Raw genomic sequence first — 20710 nt, 5'->3', positions numbered from 1 at the left:
GCCACTGTTTTTGCTGCTCAAATGACAAACAATCTGACCCTTGACTTTTAACACAAGGAAGAACTTGTCAGATCTTTAGATAAAAATTAAATTTAATGTTGCTCAAAGTATGAGTTAAATGATCATAAAATAGCTTGCATATTTCTTCTAATTTTTGGTTTAAACATCAATATTTAAATAATGGGAAATTATCGGGGACTGGAACAATTTTACCATGGGGTTAGCTTCCGGCATGACCTGAAGTCTGCATTTTCCCCCAGCTAACTTGTAATTTTCCCCAACTATCTTCATGTGGGCTTTGGTGTCACTGAGATACATCTGTGTGGACGCAATCGCCACAGACTTCATTATTATTATTATTATTTAACAGCGACTGCTTAGTGTCGTTGGAGCCCTCTCTTTCTCGCTTTCAGGGGGCATCTGAGTCTAGTTGTCTAAGCGCTGCCAACATGCTTACCTGGTGATTTTCGTGGGTTAGGGGGTGTTCTACGAGTTCTAGCTCGTGTGCTTGACTCCGGCAGTTGACTGGCCCAAGCTCTCATGTAAATCGTAGCGTCATTTTTGCTATAAAACGCGCCGTTCTCAACAATTTTGCATTCAGTAAGATCCGTTGACGGTTACTAAAGCATCACCCCGGCTCAAACAGCAGCGAGAACGTTGAGCAGCCTTCGACACAAAAATATAATAAACCAGTGCCAAAACAAATAATTGCAATTTAAATTAAAGTTCTACAGTTCTAAATTGTGTAAGTTTATACGGTGAAAAAAGATCTGAGATGTATCCTTGAGAAAAAAGTAAAAACATTAAATATACTGTGAAAGTTCAAAAAAAAACCCAAGTCCTTCATCCTTATTTTAATAAGGAATAGTGATACCAGGACCTTCTACTGACTAACTTTGTACCCATAAAGTTAAATTTATGTTTTTATTTTAATAGCACGTTCCAACAGTGTTTGTTGACTTTATGGTCATTCATAAAAACGAAAAGTTTTACAATTATAATTGTACAGAGCTCCCGATCGAAATCAATTACATGCCTGCTAATAAAACGGGCTACAGATGACCGTAATCAGCCGGTTCGAAGACTCCTCCCACTTATTAGACTGCGTCGCAGCGAAATAATGACTATAATCAAAGCCCATTTGAGATGTTGTTGAAATTAGAGGGTGGTTCATTTTAGGGAGGTTTTCTAGACTTAGTGGTAGAGGTTAATGGACATATATTGCCATGACGCCAGTAGATATTATGGAACTAGGCTTTAACTGTTTTGGATTATAGTAATGAATTGTGTAATTTAATAAGCTAAATATATCTTTACAGAACTGACCGAAATCAATATGCAGTCCGCATACATAATAGCCGCTTTAACTATCTGCTTCCTGGGCTTCAGCTCGGCAGGCAATATGCGTAAGTTAAATATCATAAATGAGATATAGATATTTATTACTAAATATGTATTATCCAATTAGCTGACTACATTAAGGTGTGCCACCGAAATGAACCCGAGCTTGCTAAATGCCTAAAGACTAGTGTCCACAACTTGCGCCCTTATCTGGCTAAAGGCATCGCCGAACTGAATCTTCCTCCACTAGAGCCCCTTTATATTGGAGATCTTAATATCCTCGATGGATCCAACGGCCTCACGGTGCAGGCTAAGAAGCTGAATATTCTCGGTGCCTCCAACTTCGAAATCACCAGGCTGCGAGCTTCTATGGAAAAGCAGCGCTTCGATTTCGAACTTATCCTGCCCCATCTTCAAGGTGACGGTCAATACGAGCTCAACGGAAATATCCTGGCGCTGCCCCTTAAGGGTAGTGGTCCTTTCACAGGAAACTTTACCAACTTTGTCGCCTACGTGAGGATCCAGTACGATATCAAGAACGTGAACAACTTGGAATACCTGCACCTGAAGGAGTTCGCCTTGAAAATCCGCACTGGCAAGGGAAGCCTGAAATTGGAGAATCTTTTCAATGGAGATAAGGTTCTTGGGGATGTCATCAACGAGACCATCAACCAAAACTTTGAGGTCTTCACAAATGAGGTGATCGCCCCCATTGCCCGCGCTTTGGAGGAAAAATTCCGCGTCATAACGACAAAGATTCTGGAGAACTTCACCTACAGCGAGTTGTTCCCCCTCTAAGCCGGATTTTAACTTCAGCTTTAAATCAGCATGTGATACACTCCAATTGTTATAAATAGTCATAAAGTAATTCATAAACTTAAATTAAAAATTTTTGAAATTCTTAATCAACATAAGCTAATATTATAGATGATCTGAAAAACATAGTACCCTTAATAAAGTCGTGAAGAAGAAATATGTTATTGCATTAACCAATTACCTAATATTATACATTTTTTTTATTTACAAATTAATCAGATGCTTAACACATATTTCAAGCGAAATTCAAACTGTGCAAAAATTAGTTTTAAAAATAAACCAGTATACGAGTACCGCCAAACCCCAATTCAAAATTAGAAGTGTTGCAAAAAACCCAAATTTCGAAGTATAAAAACTGCGCCAGTTCTAGTGGCGCCCTTTACATCGATAGCACTATCGATTGAAAACAATCATTCGACTTGTGGAATAAAATGATACGATTTCATTAAGATATTTTTTATGCAAAACAAAAAAGTATGTTCTGTCGCGAAAATATACGCGAAACACATGAAATAAATTTTTACGTTTATGCATTTGCAACTAGATTCCGATAGATGGCGTAAATAATAGAGATGGGTTAACCACGCTTTTGAAGCGATAACGATAAATGTCTTACCCTGCGAATCATCCCTGGCGAAACATTTTCTTACGCTGCTGCCGAGTTTGCCCTCAATTATAAATAAAATTACAAAATTTCACTGTTTCCGTTGGTAAAATCTGCGCATCGCTCGGCCGTTCAAATTTACACTCGACACAAGTGGTAGTAACGTTGTAAAACATGTCAACACCCGCACGCAGACGTCTTATGAGAGATTTTAAAAGGTGAGAAATCGAGTCAAAACGGGGCGAAATAGAGGCCAAAAGCCAGGCGAAACTCGAAGTACACACATCGGGGGACTTCGCCTCGTCCTCCGCCCCCTATCAAGGGGACTCGAAACGTTGGAGAAACCTGGGGGCCGCCTCTGCCCAATACATATGAGCAAATATACAGGCAGCCCCCCATACGGACCACGTCTATATGTAGTGGAAAAGTTTGCGCAGCCAAAATGTGCCAGTGTGTATGGTGTATGGTGTATGTGTTTGTGTATGAGTGGTTGATTTTCGCTGCTTTTTACTTTTTTTTGATATACAACAAAAAAAAAAAAACAACAACAATGGTGCTGGTTGTCTTTGACACTTGACTTTGATGTGGTTTGGTTAGTGGACGAGGAAAGCAAGAAAAACAAAAGAGAAGAGAAAAAAGGAAAATTCGAAAATTCAATCTGCGCAAACAAAACAAATTCCGTCCGTCTTCCGTTGTGGCGAATTGCGTCGCAGACATCGAAGCATTAACAACAATAACAATAAACGGCTGACCGAGAGCGAAATTTTTGTTGTTTTTGGTTGAGTCAGAATAGCAGCCAACAGCCAGCAGCTGCAGAATCGCTCGCATCCTGGTCAAATGCCCCCATCTCGCTCCCACCCTCGCCCCCACTTAACCTTGTTGACTCACGCGAGAGAGACAGAGCTCCCCATTTGGAATTTCGTTGGATTTCGGAATTTTCATCATTTTGCGATTTTCGATCGCTAGCTAGCACGAGATTGCAAGCTGCACGGCAATTGTGTTTTCAAGTTGGCGGTGTGCAAGTGGGAGGCGAAATGTCAAGGCTGCGCCAAGGCTATGTACGTGGGCGGGATGAATACTTCCTACCCCAATGCAATAACTGCACCCTTGCACCACCATAGCTCGTTATCACGACCCTCTATCCCGCCCCATTCTGCAAAGTTGTTTAATCGATGATGATTTCACTTGGATTTGGCCCACACGTATCGATTGAAGCGGGCTGAAGGGCGCGGTTAAACGGGTTAGAACGCTCCCGCCTGCTTGTTGCGCTGACCTACATTTCCAGCATAATCCCGTTCGGATACCGTGCCAATTGGCAGTTCCAGAGAACTTTCCATTTTAATGCCAGCTAGATGTAAACAAAACTTGTTAGGCTTTCTAAATAGTTTATGAAGTCAATAATAATAAGACTTTCTGCGTTTCTAATTATGAATATTACTATTATATAACGTACGATTTTAATTTATTTTTCCTTAAAACATTTTGTTTTGAAATTTCGACACTTGCCGGTTGCCCCCCTTATCGCTTTTAACGGAAGCTTTGATTAGAAATTATATAAAAAAAGAGTTATCATTATTTTAAAAAATACATACTTAAACCTTATATGTAATTCGAAATACTCTTTGTCAATGAGCTCCGTGACTAATAAGTGTTATTCAGACGAATATGAAATAATATTTTGTTTGAGTCATTAATAAAATTACCTAAAATGGTTATTCCTAGTAACATATCAAAACTGGAATTAAGTTTAGAGTTATGGATTAAAAGAAAATTCTACTATTTTTATGCTTTTTTTTTTTTTGTGTATTTTTAGACTTCAGGAGGATCCACCAACGGGTGTCTCGGGTGCCCCAACAGATAATAATATTATGATATGGAATGCTGTGATTTTTGGTCCACACGATACACCATTTGAGGACGGAACCTTTAAGTTAACCATAGAATTTACGGAAGAGTATCCCAACAAACCGCCAACAGTTCGATTCGTATCGAAAGTATTTCATCCCAATGTGTATGCAGATGGTGGCATATGCTTGGACATATTGCAGAATCGCTGGAGTCCCACATATGATGTGTCAGCCATACTTACATCTATACAGGTATGCTATAGTCCATATTGATGATAGAAATATTGTAATCTTTTGGTTTTCTATCCAAAGTCACTGCTGAGCGATCCCAATCCCAACTCACCGGCTAACTCCACCGCCGCCCAGCTATATAAAGAGAATCGCCGTGAATACGAGAAGCGTGTGAAAGCCTGCGTGGAGCAGAGTTTCATCGATTAGCCATGCGCCCACTCTAGGAACAGCAACAGCAACAGCACCAGCAAAAGCGGGAGCCACAATAGTAGCAGAAGCTGCGTGGGCAGATGCAGCTTAAAACATCAGCAAACTACAGCAACAAAAATATGCAATACCATAAAGAAGTTTAAATTAAATAATAACAGAAATATTTATGATAATTGTAATGCTATAAAATTGTAACAGCGCCAATGGCACGGCACATCAGCATATATAGACCCTCACCCGCTCGCAAAAAACCAGCGCACACCCACTTACACAGGGCAATTTTTAGTTATATTTGTTTGGCCTATAGTTCCGTCTTGTCCTTGAACCCATATCCCCGATATAGAGACGAAAGTTATGCAAGAATCGCGGTAATCCACTGTAGAAGTAGCCCCTAGGTTAGGCGGCAGTCAGAAGTCTCTCATAAGCTAACAACTCAAATGTTATAATTCGTAAAGGAGCGGCAAAAAAAAAATTTATTAATATTAATAATAAAAAAAAAAAAATTATAAAATCAACGTCAAACAATTGCAAAACCCAAAATAGTTTCATTTTAGATGTGCGCAAAGCAACTATCCTTAAAACTATACCAAAAACATACAAAAAACAAAACGAATATTTGTAGTAATTTTATCGTAGCAGAAATGCACAGTTGATTGGCAATGTTTGATCCGCCCGAAATCCCAGTGTCAAAGATAACTACCCAACCTCCCCCGCAAACACATAACATACACATGCTACCTAGATCGATTCATAAGTTTATTGGCCACAAATTGTGAACTACTAGAAATTGAGAATTAAATGTTAGTTGTTAGCAATATAAACCAATCTAAACATGGTATGTGAGAAGAATTCTCCACGTTGGGAATACTAAATGTATAGCTCCGTAGCGTCCAGTGACGCTCTCTTTCTCTTTTTGCTAGCCTGCCCAAAGCGGCCTTAGTCTCAGTTTTTCTCAAGCTCCATGATTTGGTCCCTTCTGGTTTTGGTCTGAAACCCACGCAATCGAAGAAAGTACGGGACTTTCTTAAGTGTATAGTTGGCTGGAACACCTCATAAACTGCCATTTGCCACGCTTTGTACATGTACTCTCTAGGTTCCACTGTGTCTTGGCTGCGGCAATTGATTTAGTTAGTTATTAAGCGTTTACAATCGAGTCTTGATCATGTTTTCTGTTGAATGCGAATTGCTGTTCCTTTTGCTATGAACCCTCCACTTTTTGGCACTTTGTGTTGGAAGCGACGAATGAAGATGCGATCGATGGTGATGCTCTGAGCATCATGTTAATCTTATATACGAATAATCTATCATATAGCAGCCTATTGTTTATTTAATTATGAACCAATTCAAGCAGAAGATGGAAGTAATCCCAAAAAACACCCTCAGCAAAAAAGATAAAAACTGGAAGAGCAAGTGACGATTAAGCAACAATTACAATTATGTGGAATTTCAAATTACCTTACTGTAATTAACATTATTATAATTAATAAAGTATAAGATTTCAAATATCAATAAATGAAAATACCACAATATTTCTTTGCTTTTTACTTTAAAAATTTTTCCTTTAATGAAATCCCACGAAATAGATTTCAATCAAAGATATATGTTCAAATATTTATTATATTTTATCGATGGTATTGCTAGGCTAAGTTAGGTTAGGCTAAACCAAAAATCACCGAATTTTACTAGTTTTATGGACCCGGATTTTTTTGTATTACTTTTTTATGATTGCAACTGCAGATCCCACTTGACAACAAGCGTGTCTTAATTCGGGACTCGATAAGTACGGACCAAGACAGATAAGCGGAGCTCTGACGACAGATGCGCAGCAAAAACATTGGCAGATGGTGCGACTAGCACCTGAGATACACCCGTGACCCTCAACCTGCGCCCCAACTGCACCATGGTATCACCACTGGATCCGAGCTCCAAGTTATTCCTCGGAGGGTATAAAGCCGCTCCGTCGGACGTGGAAAAGCAACAGTCTTTAGGCATTGGATCCACTGGGTGCATCTGATCCGGAGCAGTTGGAAGTCTAGAGTCCTAGAAGAAGTAGTCACCATGAAAGTTGCCATCGTATTGCTGGCCTGTTTGGGCCTGGTCGCCGCGACCAGTGTCTACAAGAAGCACGAGGTTAAGATCGCTGACAAGACCTTCCTTGAGAAGCAGAAGTTTCTTTTCGAGATTGTCTACCGTCTTGAGGATCCTCTGATGTTCGAAGACTACATTAAGATGGGAAGCTCTCTTTTCATTGAAAAGTCCTACTACACGGTGAGGGGAATTGGAATCTTACATAAAAATTGTTCTTCAAAAGTTCCAAAAATAATATAATTTCGATTGCAGACCTTCGACAAGTACATGGAGATCTTCTACGACGCCTACAAGGTTGGCGCCCTTCTCCCCAAGGGTGAATTCTTTGGCGCTTTGGTGAAGACCCACGCCAAGCAGGCACGTGGCCTGTTCAACTTCTTCTACTATGCCAAGGACTGGGAGACCTTCATGCACAACGTGGCCTGGGCCCGTATGCACGTCAACGAGGGCATGTTCGTCTACGCCTTGACCCTGGCCGTGATCCACCGCGAGGACTTCCACGGATTGATGCTGCCATCGATCTACGAGATCTTCCCTCAGTTCTTCTTCAACAGCAAGTTCGTGTACGAGGCCGAGAAGTTCGACTACGAGATGTGGATGAAGATGACCATGTACGAGAAGGAGTACATGGACGTCTACTACAAGAACCATGCCCACGGCTATGGCTACGGAAACATGTACCAGAGCGGCGACTACATGTACATGAAGGACTTCAAGATGTGGCAGTGGTGGAAACTGATGGGTCTGGGAGAGCACTGGTACAGCGAGGACAAGTACATCCTGCGCGAAAACATCTACGAATTCAACCAGGACAGCAAGTGGCTCTCGATGATGAAGGACGTCAAGGTCTGGTGGGTGCCCGTCGACTACACCCGCGACCTCAACATGTACAATGAGGAATCGAAGCTCTCCTACTTCACTGAGGACCTTGGCTGGAATTCCTATTGGTACTACCTCAACATGGACTACTCCTTCTTCCTGGACGGAACCACTTTCGACCTGAAGAACGACCGTCGCGGGGAGTGGTGGCTGTACAACGTGCACCAGCTGCTGAGCCGTTACTACATGGAGCGTCTGTCCCACGGATTCGGCGCCATCCCCGAATTCTCCTGGTACCACCAAATCGAAATGGGCTACGATCCTCAGATGATCTACTACAACGGCATCGGCTACAGCTACCGCAAGAACTACTACGAGATGGAGACCTACGGAAACTTCGAGATGCTCGACAAAATCACCAGCTTCATGAAGCGCATCCAGACAATCGTCGACATGGGCTACTACAAGACCATGGACGGCCACATGATTGACCTGCGCAAACCCGAGTCGATCGAGTACATCGGAAACATGATGCAGGGCAACGTGGATGCCATGGACAAGATGTTCTTCCAGTTCTGGTACATGCTCGCCCATATGTACTTCGCCGATGTCGACTTCCACCAGATGGAGGTCTACCCCAACGTCATGCTCAACTTCGAGACCATGATGCGCGACCCCATGTACTACATGTTCTACAAGTCGATCGTCCAGGTCTACTTCCAGTTCATGCACTACCTGCCCAAGTACACCAAGGAGCAGCTCTTGATGCCTGGAGTGTCCATGAAGCACGTGGAAGTGAGCGAGCTGACCACCTACTTCGATCTGGTGGACTTTGACGTGACCAACATGCTCAACGACAAGATGGTCTTCCACGATGGCAAGTTCGTGTGGGACAAGTCTCTGTATGCCCGTCAGATGCGTCTGAACCACAAGCCCTTCACCTACACTTACACCATCGAGTCCGACAAGGTCGAGAAGGTGGTTGTGCGTGCCTTCTTGGGACCCAAATTTGATGAGTTCGGCAAGATGATCTCCTTGGCAGAGAACCGCATGAACTTCATGGAAATCGACGAATTCTTCTATGAGCTGAAGGCTGGCACCAACTTGATCAAGCGCAACTCCAACGAATTCTACTGGACCGTCAAGGACCGCACCACCTACACCGAACTGTACTACTATCTGATGATGGCCTTCGACGGCAAGTACGACTTCCCTCTGGACATCAGTGAGCCCCACTGCGGCTTCCCCGACCGCCTCGTTCTGCCCATGGGCTGGAAGAAGGGAATGCCCATGCAGATGTTCTTCATGGTGATGCCGTACTCCGCCCCCACCCACGAACAGTTCTCGACCTTCGACTACACCTACTCCTGTGGCATCGGATCGGGAGCCCGCTTCGTCGATAACATGCCTTTCGGCTATCCCTTCGACCGCGAGATCGACGAATACGAGTTCTTCGTTCCCAACATGTACTTCAAGGATGTGAAGATCTACCACGCCGACACCATGGAGCCTTACTACAAGTACAAGGGCTACTCCAACTACGGACACTTCGACTACACCTTCTTCAGCGATTACTACACCAAGTACTTCAAGTACTAGGTCTCCTTGATGCCCGAAAAAAAGACTGTCACGGTACGAACCCCTTGGAGTGGAAGCATTTATGAATTTTAGTTTTAAGCTGAGCAAAAAGTAAAATAAACTTTCTAAAATCCAAGGAATTGTATCTCATGAATTTTTGAAGGATTCGGCAATTGGAAAAAACATTTCAAACAAGCATACGATAAAAATTCCAAACTGGTTCTGTCTACAGATACAGGAAGACCCTTGTCGAGAGCCAGAGAAAGCATACTTACCTGGCGTAGAGGTTAACCGTGATCACGAAGGCGGTTCCTCCGGAGTGAGACCTGGCCATTGCACCTCGGTTGGGTTGACCTCTGCGATTATTCCTAATGTGAATAACTCGTGCGTGTAATTTTTGGTAGCCGGGAATGGCGTTCGCGCCGTCCCGACATAAGAAATACATTTAAAATCTACAACTTACATATATATAAACATTTTCAAATTTAATTCCAAGGCAAAAACCATACTGAGTGAACTTGGTTCAAAATACAATCTGTATTGATATTGATTGATGCGAGAATATCGTACTTTGTTTCTATAGAATGGGTTTTTTATCCTCGAGGCTTATTTAAATTTGAGGTATACGAAAAATAAGGAAGTTCGACAGGAAATTAAATATATATATGCCATTTGCAAACATGTATAGCTATGAAATTATAATTATAACACAGATATTTGTATTCATTTCAATCGAAATCTTTCCTAAACAAGAAAGGAAAACTAACTTCGGGCGGAACCGAAGTTGATATACCCTTGCAGTTGTGCCATTTCGGATCGTTCAGTTATATGGCGGCTATTGGATATAGTTGGCCGATCCCTATGAAATTTGTCAAATAAGATTATTTTGCCCAAAATAGAATCCGTACCAAGTCCCATCTTTCTAACTTAAAAAACATCAAAGTTATGCCAATTCCGATCGATCTATGACAGCTATAGGATATAGTCGGCTGATCCTTATGAAATTTGGTAGACAAGATATTTTGGCCAAATATAAAATGTGTGGAAAGTCTCACCCTCCAACTTAAAAAACACCAATGTTATGGCATTTCCGATCAATCAGTTATATGGCAGCTATAGGATATAGTCGACCGATCCCGGCTTATCCGTTCCGACTTATATACTACCTGCAAGGAAAAAAAGGATGTGTGCAAAGTTTCAACTCGATAGCTCCAAAACTGAGAGACTAGTTTGCGTAGAAACAGACAGACAGACAGACAGACGGACAGACGGACATGCTCATATCGACTCAGGAGGTGATCCTGATAAAGAATATATATACTTTATAGGGTCGGAGATTTCTCCTTCACTGTGTTGCACACTTTTGACCAAAATTATAATACCCTCTGCAAGGGTATAAAAAGGTGTGTCCTTTAATAGTTAAATATTCAAATTTCAATATTTGGGTGCAGCAACCGCTAAATAAACCTATTTTCACTTTACGAAGGATGTAAACCCAAAATCCACTGGTATAAAATATATACAGGAAAGGTCTAGTGTAGGGTAGGTAGGACCTTTGAATAAACCCCTAAGACACTTACCCCTAAATAGACTCATTTGTACCTTGTAATTCCCAATCGGTTCAAGAAGTAAGAGTATTGAGTGGTTACTTTCTGCCAGTCTCAGGTATCGCTTCTCGGCCTTATGGCTAAGATCAAAGTGTAGTATCTGTTCTTATCAGCTTAACATCTGATAGTTCCTCCATTGGAGGACAACAAATGTTAAACTGATTTTTGGAATCTGACGGAGTGCTAGGAGCTTGCTCCACCTCTGTCGCGGGTTGGCCCGGTATTGCAGTACCGCCGGGATTTCGGCCCACCTAATACATAAATTGTCACTAAACTAAAATACTCTAAAACAATATGTTTTTCAATATAAAAATATTTTCATGTTTAGATGGATAACTAAAACTTCATGTAATATTTATGTAACGCTATAAAATATAAATACAATCATCAATAAATGACTCTCAGACGTAGACTTAGGCGGGAGATATAGGATATGGTCTACCGATTACGATTCCAACTTAAAGGCGTGCTAAGAACAATAGGATAAGTCGAGCTCGATGTAAGGGAGCTATTCATTGCGCTGCACACAGTTTTTGACCAAAATATAAATTGGTTGATGTAGAACCGATCTTTAAATCGTTTAAGGTATTCCGCTACATATCGGATCCAAATTGGCCTAGATACAGCCTTCGATGGGGGCCATATTGTTCTGCCATGCATTTTTCACAACTTGAAGGGGATCCCAATTTTACAAAAAACCCAAAAAAAATTCGTGCTTAGATTTTGATGCAGAATGCTGAGTTGATAGCTTTAAAACGTAAAGAATAGATTGCGTACATATGTATATACATATGTATATATCCAGGAGATCATCCTAATCAATAATATTCTCCCTTTATAGGGTTGAAGATGTCTCCATTACTATTGCACTGTTTTTGCCAAAATCGAACACCCTCTGCCAGGGTATAATAATAGTAAATAAAGAAGGGAACAAATTACCTGAAATGATATATCTGAAAATATGATTCTAAAATAAATATATGTTAATATCTAACGATGCCATTTTTAAGGTTGAAAAATCTGGCTAAAACCTCCTTAAATTATTGCACTTATTGTATAAATTGTATACGGATTGTATACGGAATAACCGCGTAAAAATATGACCCGTAGAAAGTGCGAATCCACTTTTTATAATTCCAAACACGAAGTTTGTGGGACGAAGTTTGAACATAAAGAAAGGATGTGTGAAAACGTGCAAAAACTTTAAAACTAATCAAAACTTTGCATAGGAAACGACAAGAGATAGTCGCGAAATAGGTGATTTAGATCGAGAATCTATACATTTTATAGGGGCGAAGAAAGTCTCCATGACTACTGTACTGTTGTTGCACCCTTTTGAGCAAATAAGCTCTGAAAGTATAAAAATCTTAGCAATCTGGATTAGAGGTAAAACTCAATTTGTATAACAATTTCTTCCGCGACGAGTCTCCTCTAAAACCGGATGCTAATTCTTTAAACTCTCTTTTTGTTGTGGTCATTGGTAAATTCTTTCCTTGCAAAATTAAACAAAAATAGGAAAAATAGTGCCTTTCGTCCATCACAGGCTTTTTTCTGGTTTTCGATGACCAGGCACCAGGAACATGATAAACAACAATTATAAAATATATTTTGTCAGTACATTATAATGGAAGAAAATAGATCTGTCTCCAAATCGTTAAATATGAAAAATATATATTGTATATTCCTCATGCGTATGATACTTTTTTTCCAACGATAAATATGGCATTAGCTGGAGGTGGCCTCCCTCTCATGTTGCTGTCGAAAGACAACATTAGTAAAATTTCTTAAAAGGACAAATAAGTTAACGTGGCTGGCCAAAAGTTGCCACACAAGTTAAAAATGTTACAGGATATTTTCAAACGTTGGTTAAGTTGCAAGGCCTCTTCCATTTTTCTGGCAAACATTCAATAAAATTGTTAGTTTATGAAAAACACTCGAACAAGTTCTATGACATAAGAATAACACATCGTACAAGAAGTGTGAGGCCGTGAGTGTCCCCTCTTGATAGGAGAATTTAATCTAGTGACAATTTATTAATCAGTTGGGCCGAAATCCCGGCGGTACTGCAATACCGGGCCAACCCGCGACAGAGGTGGAGCAAGCTCCTAGCACTCCGTCAGATTCCAAAAATCAGTTTAACATTTGTTGTCCTCCAATGGAGGAACTATCAGATGTTAAGCTGATAAGAACAGATACTACACTTTGATCTTAGCCATAAGGCCGAGAAGCGATACCTGAGACTGGCAGAAAGTAACCACTCAATACTCTTACTTCTTGAATCGATTGGGAATTACAAGGTACAAATGAGTCTATTTAGGGGTAAGTGTCTTAGGGGTTTATTCAAAGGTCCTACCTACCCTACACTAGACCTTTCCTGTATATATTTTATACCAGTGGATTTTGGGTTTACATCCTTCGTAAAGTGAAAATAGGTTTATTTAGCGGTTGCTGCACCCAAATATTGAAATTTGAATATTTAACTATTAAAGGACACACCTTTTTATACCCTTGCAGAGGGTATTATAATTTTGGTCAAAAGTGTGCAACACAGTGAAGGAGAAATCTCCGACCCTATAAAGTATATATATTCTTTATCAGGATCACCTCCTGAGTCGATATGAGCATGTCCGTCTGTCCGTCGTCTGTCTGTTTCTACGCAAACTAGTCTCTCAGTTTTGGAGCTATCGAGTTGAAACTTTGCACACATCCTTTTTTTCCTTGCAGGTAGTATATAAGTCGGAACGGATAAGCCGGGATCGGTCGACTATATCCTATAGCTGCCATATAACTGATTGATCGGAAATGCCATAACATTGGTGTTTTTTAAGTTGGAGGGTGAGACTTTCCACACATTTTATATTTGGCCAAAATATCTTGTCTACCAAATTTCATAAGGATCAGCCGACTATATCCTATAGCTGTCATAGATCGATCGGAATTGGCATAACTTTGATGTTTTTTAAGTTAGAAAGATGGGACTTGGTACGGATTCTATTTTGGGCAAAATAATCTTATTTGACAAATTTCATAGGGATCGGCCAACTATATCCAATAGCCGCCATATAACTGAACGATCCGAAATGGCACAACTGCAAGGGTATATCAACTTCGGTTCCGCCCGAAGTTAGTTTTCCTTTCTTGTTTAGGAAAGATTTCGATTGAAATGAATACAAATATCTGTGTTATAATTATAATTTCATAGCTATACATGTTTGCAAATGGCATATATATATTTAATTTCCTGTCGAACTTCCTTATTTTTCGTATACCTCAAATTTAAATAAGCCTCGAGGATAAAAAACCCATTCTATAGAAACAAAGTACGATATTCTCGCATCAATCAATATCAATACAGATTGTATTTTGAACCAAGTTCACTCAGTATGGTTTTTGCCTTGGAATTAAATTTGAAAATGTTTATATATATGTAAGTTGTAGATTTTAAATGTATTTCTTATGTCGGGACGGCGCGAACGCCATTCCCGGCTACCAAAAATTACACGCACGAGTTATTCACATTAGGAATAATCGCAGAGGTCAACCCAACCGAGGTGCAATGGCCAGGTCTCACTCCGGAGGAACCGCCTTCGTGATCACGGTTAACCTCTACGCCAGGTAAGTATGCTTTCTCTGGCTCTCGACAAGGGTCTTCCTGTATCTGTAGACAGAACCAGTTTGGAATTTTTATCGTATGCTTGTTTGAAATGTTTTTTCCAATTGCCGAATCCTTCAAAAATTCATGAGATACAATTCCTTGGATTTTAGAAAGTTTATTTTACTTTTTGCTCAGCTTAAAACTAAAATTCATAAATGCTTCCACTCCAAGGGGTTCGTACCGTGACAGTCTTTTTTTCGGGCATCAAGGAGACCTAGTACTTGAAGTACTTGGTGTAGTAATCGCTGAAGAAGGTGTAGTCGAAGTGTCCGTAGTTGGAGTAGCCCTTGTACTTGTAGTAAGGCTCCATGGTGTCGGCGTGGTAGATCTTCACATCCTTGAAGTACATGTTGGGAACGAAGAACTCGTATTCGTCGATCTCGCGGTCGAAGGGATAGCCGAAAGGCATGTTATCGACGAAGCGGGCTCCCGATCCGATGCCACAGGAGTAGGTGTAGTCGAAGGTCGAGAACTGTTCGTGGGTGGGGGCGGAGTACGGCATCACCATGAAGAACATCTGCATGGGCATTCCCTTCTTCCAGCCCATGGGCAGAACGAGGCGGTCGGGGAAGCCGCAGTGGGGCTCACTGATGTCCAGAGGGAAGTCGTACTTGCCGTCGAAGGCCATCATCAGATAGTAGTACAGTTCGGTGTAGGTGGTGCGGTCCTTGACGGTCCAGTAGAATTCGTTGGAGTTGCGCTTGATCATGTTGGTGCCAGCCTTCAGCTCGTAGAAGAATTCGTCGATTTCCATGAAGTTCATGCGGTTCTCTGTCAGGGAGATCATCTTGCCGAACTCATCAAATTTGGGTCCCAAGAAGGCACGCACAACCACCTTCTCGACCTTGTCGGACTCGATGGTGTAAGTGTAGGTGAAGGGCTTGTGGTTCAGACGCATCTGACGGGCATACAGAGACTTGTCCCACACGAACTTGCCATCGTGGAAGACCATCTTGTCGTTGAGCATGTTGGTCACGTCAAAGTCCACCAGATCGAAGTAGGTGGTCAGCTCGCTCACTTCCACGTGCTTCATGGACACTCCAGGCATCAAGAGCTGCTCCTTGGTGTACTTGGGCAGGTAGTGCATGAACTGGAAGTAGACCTGGACGATCGACTTGTAGAACATGTAGTACATGGGGTCGCGCATCATGGTCTCGAAGTTGAGCATGACGTTGGGGTAGACCTCCATCTGGTGGAAGTCGACATCGGCGAAGTACATATGGGCGAGCATGTACCAGAACTGGAAGAACATCTTGTCCATGGCATCCACGTTGCCCTGCATCATGTTTCCGATGTACTCGATCGACTCGGGTTTGCGCAGGTCAATCATGTGGCCGTCCATGGTCTTGTAGTAGCCCATGTCGACGATTGTCTGGATGCGCTTCATGAAGCTGGTGATTTTGTCGAGCATCTCGAAGTTTCCGTAGGTCTCCATCTCGTAGTAGTTCTTGCGGTAGCTGTAGCCGATGCCGTTGTAGTAGATCATCTGAGGATCGTAGCCCATTTCGATTTGGTGGTACCAGGAGAATTCGGGGATGGCGCCGAATCCGTGGGACAGACGCTCCATGTAGTAACGGCTCAGCAGCTGGTGCACGTTGTACAGCCACCACTCTCCGCGACGGTCGTTCTTCAGGTCGAAAGTGGTTCCGTCCAGGAAGAAGGAGTAGTCCATGTTGAGGTAGTACCAATAGGAATTCCAGCCAAGGTCCTCAGTGAAGTAGGAGAGCTTCGATTCCTCATTGTACATGTTGAGGTCGCGGGTGTAGTCGACGGGCATCCACCAGACCTTGACGTCCTTCATCATCGAGAGCCACTTGCTGTCCTGGTTGAATTCGTAGATGTTTTCGCGCAGGATGTACTTGTCCTCGCTGTACCAGTGCTCTCCCAGACCCATCAGTTTCCACCACTGCCACATCTTGAAGTCCTTCATGTACATGTAGTCGCCGCTCTGGTACATGTTACCGTAGCCATAGCCGTGGGCATGGTTCTTGTAGTAGACGTCCATGTACTCCTTCTCGTACATGGTCATCTTCATCCACATCTCGTAGTCGAACTTCTCGGCCTCGTACACGAACTTGCTGTTGAAGAAGAACTGAGGGAAGATCTCGTAGATCGATGGCAGCATCAATCCGTGGAAGTCCTCGCGGTGGATCACGGCCAGGGTCAAGGCGTAGACGAACATGCCCTCGTTGACGTGCATACGGGCCCAGGCCACGTTGTGCATGAAGGTCTCCCAGTCCTTGGCATAGTAGAAGAAGTTGAACAGGCCGCGGGCCTGCTTGGCGTGCGACATCACTGCAGCTCCAAAGAATTCACCCTTGGGGAGAAGGGCGTGAACCTTGTAGGCCTCGAAGAAGGCCTTCATGTACTTATCGAAGTGCTGATATACGGAAAGTATTATATATCTGTAATAAAGTGTGGCTATAAATGGATTTCAAAAAGCTTACCGTGTAGTTAGGCTCTTTAAAATCGAAGGCCTTTCCCAACTTAATATACTCCTCGAACATCAGAGGATCCTCAACACGGTAGACAATCTCGAAAAGAAACTTCTGCATGCCAAGGAACGACTTGTCAGCGATCTTAACCTCGTGCTGCTTGTGGAAACTGGCCGCAGCGACCAGGCCTAGACAGGCCAGCAATGCGATGGCAACCTTCATGTTGACTACTTCTTCAAGGACTCTAGACTTCCAACTGCTCCGGATCAGATGCGCCCAGTGGATCCAATGCCTAAAGACTGTTGCTTTTCCACCGGCGACGGAGCGGCTTTATACCCTCCGAGGAATAACTTGGAGCTCGGATCCAGTGGTGATACCATGGTGCAGTTGGGGCGCAGGTTGAGGGTCACGGGTGTATCTTAGGTGCCTATCGCACCATCTGCCACTGTTTTGGCGGCCCATCTGGCGTCAGCATTCCTTATCTTTGGCATGGTCTTTACTTATCGAGTCCAAATTTTTAATGCGCTTGTCGTCAAGTGCCTAATGCAATTGCAATCTAGAAAATAATTAAATTGGGTCAAGCAACAACAAATCCGGGTCCAGACATCGAAATCAATTGCGGTGAATTTAATCATTGCTAGTCTATTTCAAACATTGTATTTCAAACATTTTGTTTGAAGAGTATTTTAATACATATACCAACAAAATATTTATCGCCTAAATGGTCGATTCATGTAAACTCTAGATTCAAATTGACGGAATTTTCCTGCTATAATTGTTGAGTTTAATCCATTCATTTCCGCTCTGTGCTTATTGAAAGCTCCGAATAATAAAATAATATTTAAATATATTAATAATATTATTAAATAATTAGATTATATGCTAAGATATATTACGAAACACAGCTCTTTCGCGCCAACTCATTTATATACACATTTGAGCCTTAATTTGCTTTTAGTTTTTATATTAGGCATTTAAAATGTTATTAAATATGCATTAAATAGAGTTTTCTTAAAATTTATAAATTAAACTTTGTATAATTATTATTTGAATACATTAATGTAACTTTTTTGCATTATTTATAAAAGAACCAATTAAATCTGAGTAAATCATATTCCATATTCAGACAGCAACAAGTCTTAAGAAACTAAATAAGATATAAGGACCAAAAATAAAAATAAATTTTCAATCTCTAAATGTTTATTATTTTATGTACTTAAATAAGTAGTATAATTAATTAACATAAGAGCTTATTCAGTTTCATTAGACGAAGTCTTTTGCCAAACTGTATCTGTATTATTAATACAGATAACACAGCCGATCAATGCGAAATGTTTATATTCATAAAAGCTATTTGTTTTCAGAATGATTGTAATTTCAATTTCTCATAAATCTTAAATTTAAAAATAAAGCAAAAGAATTAAATATAAACATCACAACATGCCTTCGCACGGATTAACTCAGTGCACTCTCTCTTTCCTTCCTTCTTTTCTTCCCTTCCACCTCCTATCGCACGAATGAGCTGAACCCCCAAAGTATGCTACACGCATAGAATACTTTTCGTTCGCGTGGAATTGTAATTCGCAACCGGTTTTAGTCGCGCGTGCATGAAGTGGCTACTGTTGCCCTGCTTCAAGTATCGCTTCTCGGCCTTATGGCTAAGATCAAAGTGTAGTATCTGTTCTTATCAGCTTAACATCTGATAGTTCCTCCATTGGAGGACAACAAATGTTAAACTGATTTTTGGAATCTGACGGAGTGCTAGGAGCTTGCTCCACCTCTGTCGCGGGTTGGCCCGGTATTGCAGTACCGCCGGGATTTCGGCCCAACTAATAAATAAATTGTCCACTAGAAATAAAGCAGGAAGGGAAATTTGCTTAAAACGTATGGAGTGGTTTTACCGCCTCAATTTACGTTTCCTAAATTTCGGTTTCGCTTGTGTGCGTTGTTTATTTTTCGCTGTTCACAACGAAAAGTGTGTTTTAATTATTCATTTAGACCGGACGACACCAAATTGGCTTGCGCAGGCAGTGTGCCGGCTGTTATAGCTGCTACCCGGTGGACCCCAGGACTAGAAATGTCTGATCTGAGCACACGTGGGAGAGAGACCGACAAACGTCGGTTGAACAACAAATCTTTAAGGAAACGGAAACAGCTTCATAGATAACCGCCACGTTTTTAACCATGGTTAAAATTTAGTTTAATAATGTAGCAGGATGTAGTAAAAGTAGTTAAATATCATACAGGCCGACAACCACTCATAATTTCAATTGCTTTCCATAACTAGGGCGCCTCCCGTGACTCACATTTCAGCCGCGTGTGAAAGCAATGGGAAACTACCAAACTACCAAATCATTACTAAACTAAAACAGAAGTGTTAGACCGCGCGATGGAAACTGTTTAGGGCGCGGCCTGAGTCATTTTATTTTACTCATACCATAAACCTGGGCCTCCCCTGAACCAGGACGTTTCACACGCGCGTTATGGAAAGCAATTATGGAACTATCAAAAATAATATTTACTAAAACAACAACGGGGTACACGGGTATTGTTGATGGAACTGTTGGGAAAGGCAACACATAAGTGTTGTCCGGACGAGTCTTTACTACCATTTTTAAATACTTCATTTTAGTACCAGAACACACACGTAGAACCAGCGTGTGTAATGGGAGAAGCCAGCATACGGCTGCCCTCATCTTGATAAATATTTATAAAATAGGGGTCGTAATAAATATTTATAAAATAGGAACTAAATCAGAAGCACGCACGAGTTAGTGCTGGTGGCCTCCCTACAAATGCAATCCAGCTGTCTTCCCCGCATGACCTCAAGACTCTAGCCCAGCCACTTCTATAGAAATTGCCTCTAGGGAAATGTGACACGCACGCCAAAATGTCACTATATGTATTTCAAATATATGGCAATCCTTTAGATACTGGTACAAGCGCGTTTGCAACGCAATTCTTAAGTGCATGGAGTAAAAAAGCATCACAGCCACAATCTTCCAAGAAACCCCACACCACCGCGGTAAATACACGTTCCGAACGATTTGTCCGGTGAAACGCGTATGCAGCGCATCAACGAACGAAATCGTCACCTAGTTTTCAAAGGTTGTTTTTATTCTCCCATTCGTTCTGTATATAAAATTTATTATTCATGTCGGGACGGCGCGAACGCCATTCCCGGCTACCAAAAATTACACGCACGAGTTATTCACATTAGGAATAATCGCAGAGGTCAACTCAGCCGAAGTGCAATGGCCAAGTCTCACTCCGGAGGAACCGCCTTCGTGATCACGGTTAACCTCTACGCCAGGTAAGTATGCTTTCCCCGGCTCACTACAGGGGTTACCATCAGCCCGAGGGCAGAACCAGTTGGGAATTATAGTGGCACTGCGGTGCAACGGCAGCCACCCCCGTAAGTATGCTATGAAATAGAGCTAGAAGGGTGAGTTTTTTTTCGCACGCTTTCGTGTTCCCCT

General features: G+C 41.8%; 4 protein-coding genes and 6 non-coding genes across 10 annotated transcripts; 6 read left to right on the top strand and 4 right to left on the bottom strand.

Moving 5' to 3' along the window:
• Positions 1-585: 585 nt before the first annotated feature.
• Positions 586-2342, top strand: LOC6498876 (protein takeout). The gene is made up of 3 exons (XM_001955724.3): positions 586-745; positions 1320-1406; positions 1469-2342. The coding sequence occupies exons 2-3, from the start codon at positions 1337-1339 to the stop codon at positions 2137-2139; spliced, it is 741 nt and encodes a 246-aa protein (XP_001955760.1). The 5' UTR covers positions 586-745; positions 1320-1336; the 3' UTR covers positions 2140-2342.
• A 407-nt stretch (positions 2343-2749) lies between these two features.
• Positions 2750-6578, top strand: LOC6498877 (ubiquitin-conjugating enzyme E2-17 kDa). The gene is made up of 3 exons (XM_001955723.4): positions 2750-2979; positions 4575-4860; positions 4921-6578. Exons 1-3 carry the CDS (start codon positions 2936-2938, stop codon positions 5044-5046), a joined length of 456 nt encoding a protein of 151 aa, XP_001955759.1. The 5' UTR covers positions 2750-2935; the 3' UTR covers positions 5047-6578.
• A 447-nt stretch (positions 6579-7025) lies between these two features.
• On the top strand, positions 7026-9670 carry LOC6498878 (larval serum protein 1 beta chain). The gene is made up of 2 exons (XM_001955722.4): positions 7026-7317; positions 7390-9670. Exons 1-2 carry the CDS (start codon positions 7108-7110, stop codon positions 9553-9555), a joined length of 2376 nt encoding a protein of 791 aa, XP_001955758.2. The 5' UTR covers positions 7026-7107; the 3' UTR covers positions 9556-9670.
• A 131-nt stretch (positions 9671-9801) lies between these two features.
• On the top strand, positions 9802-9966 carry LOC6508061. Its single transcript, XR_045977.2, has one exon. It is a non-coding gene; the product is annotated as a U1 spliceosomal RNA (small nuclear RNA).
• Positions 9967-11201: 1235 nt separating this feature from the next.
• LOC6508068 lies at positions 11202-11397 on the top strand. The gene has a single exon (XR_045976.2). It is a non-coding gene; the product is annotated as a U2 spliceosomal RNA (small nuclear RNA).
• Positions 11398-13177: 1780 nt separating this feature from the next.
• Positions 13178-13373, bottom strand: LOC6508067. The gene has a single exon (XR_045975.2). It is a non-coding gene; the product is annotated as a U2 spliceosomal RNA (small nuclear RNA).
• Positions 13374-14599: 1226 nt separating this feature from the next.
• On the bottom strand, positions 14600-14764 carry LOC6508060. Its single transcript, XR_045974.2, has one exon. It is a non-coding gene; the product is annotated as a U1 spliceosomal RNA (small nuclear RNA).
• Positions 14765-14895: 131 nt separating this feature from the next.
• LOC6501685 (larval serum protein 1 beta chain) lies at positions 14896-17538 on the bottom strand. Its single transcript, XM_001955721.4, has 2 exons — positions 17244-17538; positions 14896-17176 (listed from the first exon to the last, which is right to left on the bottom strand). Exons 1-2 carry the CDS (start codon positions 17451-17453, stop codon positions 15011-15013), a joined length of 2376 nt encoding a protein of 791 aa, XP_001955757.1. The 5' UTR covers positions 17454-17538; the 3' UTR covers positions 14896-15010.
• Positions 17539-18869: 1331 nt separating this feature from the next.
• On the top strand, positions 18870-19065 carry LOC6508066. Its single transcript, XR_045973.2, has one exon. It is a non-coding gene; the product is annotated as a U2 spliceosomal RNA (small nuclear RNA).
• Positions 19066-20387: 1322 nt separating this feature from the next.
• On the bottom strand, positions 20388-20552 carry LOC6508059. Its single transcript, XR_045972.2, has one exon. It is a non-coding gene; the product is annotated as a U1 spliceosomal RNA (small nuclear RNA).
• Positions 20553-20710: the final 158 nt, after the last annotated feature.

The sequence above is a fragment of the Drosophila ananassae genome, chromosome 2L (assembly GCF_017639315.1).
Source record: "Drosophila ananassae strain 14024-0371.13 chromosome 2L, ASM1763931v2, whole genome shotgun sequence".
In the NCBI taxonomy this organism is placed as follows: Eukaryota; Metazoa; Arthropoda; class Insecta; order Diptera; family Drosophilidae; genus Drosophila; species Drosophila ananassae.
Note: the sequence above shows the minus strand (reverse complement) of the source record. Positions and strands in the feature narration are given on the sequence as shown.

What these genes read in the sequence shown, in the direction of transcription:
- LOC6498876 (XM_001955724.3), top strand. Translation starts at nt 1,337, where the DNA reads ATGCAGTCCGCATACATAATAGCCGCTTTAACTATCTGCTTCCTGGGC. An exon ending in CAGCTCGGCAGGCAATATGC is followed by an intron (nt 1,407 to 1,468) that starts GTAAGTTAAATA and finishes TTATCCAATTAG; the next exon opens with CTGACTACATTAAGGTGTGC.
- LOC6498877 (XM_001955723.4), top strand. Translation starts at nt 2,936, where the DNA reads ATGTCAACACCCGCACGCAGACGTCTTATGAGAGATTTTAAAAG. An exon ending in CTTATGAGAGATTTTAAAAG is followed by an intron (nt 2,980 to 4,574) that starts GTGAGAAATCGA and finishes GTGTATTTTTAG; the next exon opens with ACTTCAGGAGGATCCACCAA. An exon ending in CCATACTTACATCTATACAG is followed by an intron (nt 4,861 to 4,920) that starts GTATGCTATAGT and finishes TTCTATCCAAAG; the next exon opens with TCACTGCTGAGCGATCCCAA.
- LOC6501685 (XM_001955721.4), bottom strand. Translation starts at nt 17,453, where the DNA reads ATGAAGGTTGCCATCGCATTGCTGGCCTGTCTAGGCCTGGTCGCTGCG. An exon ending in TTAAAGAGCCTAACTACACG is followed by an intron (nt 17,177 to 17,243) that starts GTAAGCTTTTTG and finishes TCCGTATATCAG; the next exon opens with CACTTCGATAAGTACATGAA.
- LOC6498878 (XM_001955722.4), top strand. Translation starts at nt 7,108, where the DNA reads ATGAAAGTTGCCATCGTATTGCTGGCCTGTTTGGGCCTGGTCGCCGCG. An exon ending in TTGAAAAGTCCTACTACACG is followed by an intron (nt 7,318 to 7,389) that starts GTGAGGGGAATT and finishes TTTCGATTGCAG; the next exon opens with ACCTTCGACAAGTACATGGA.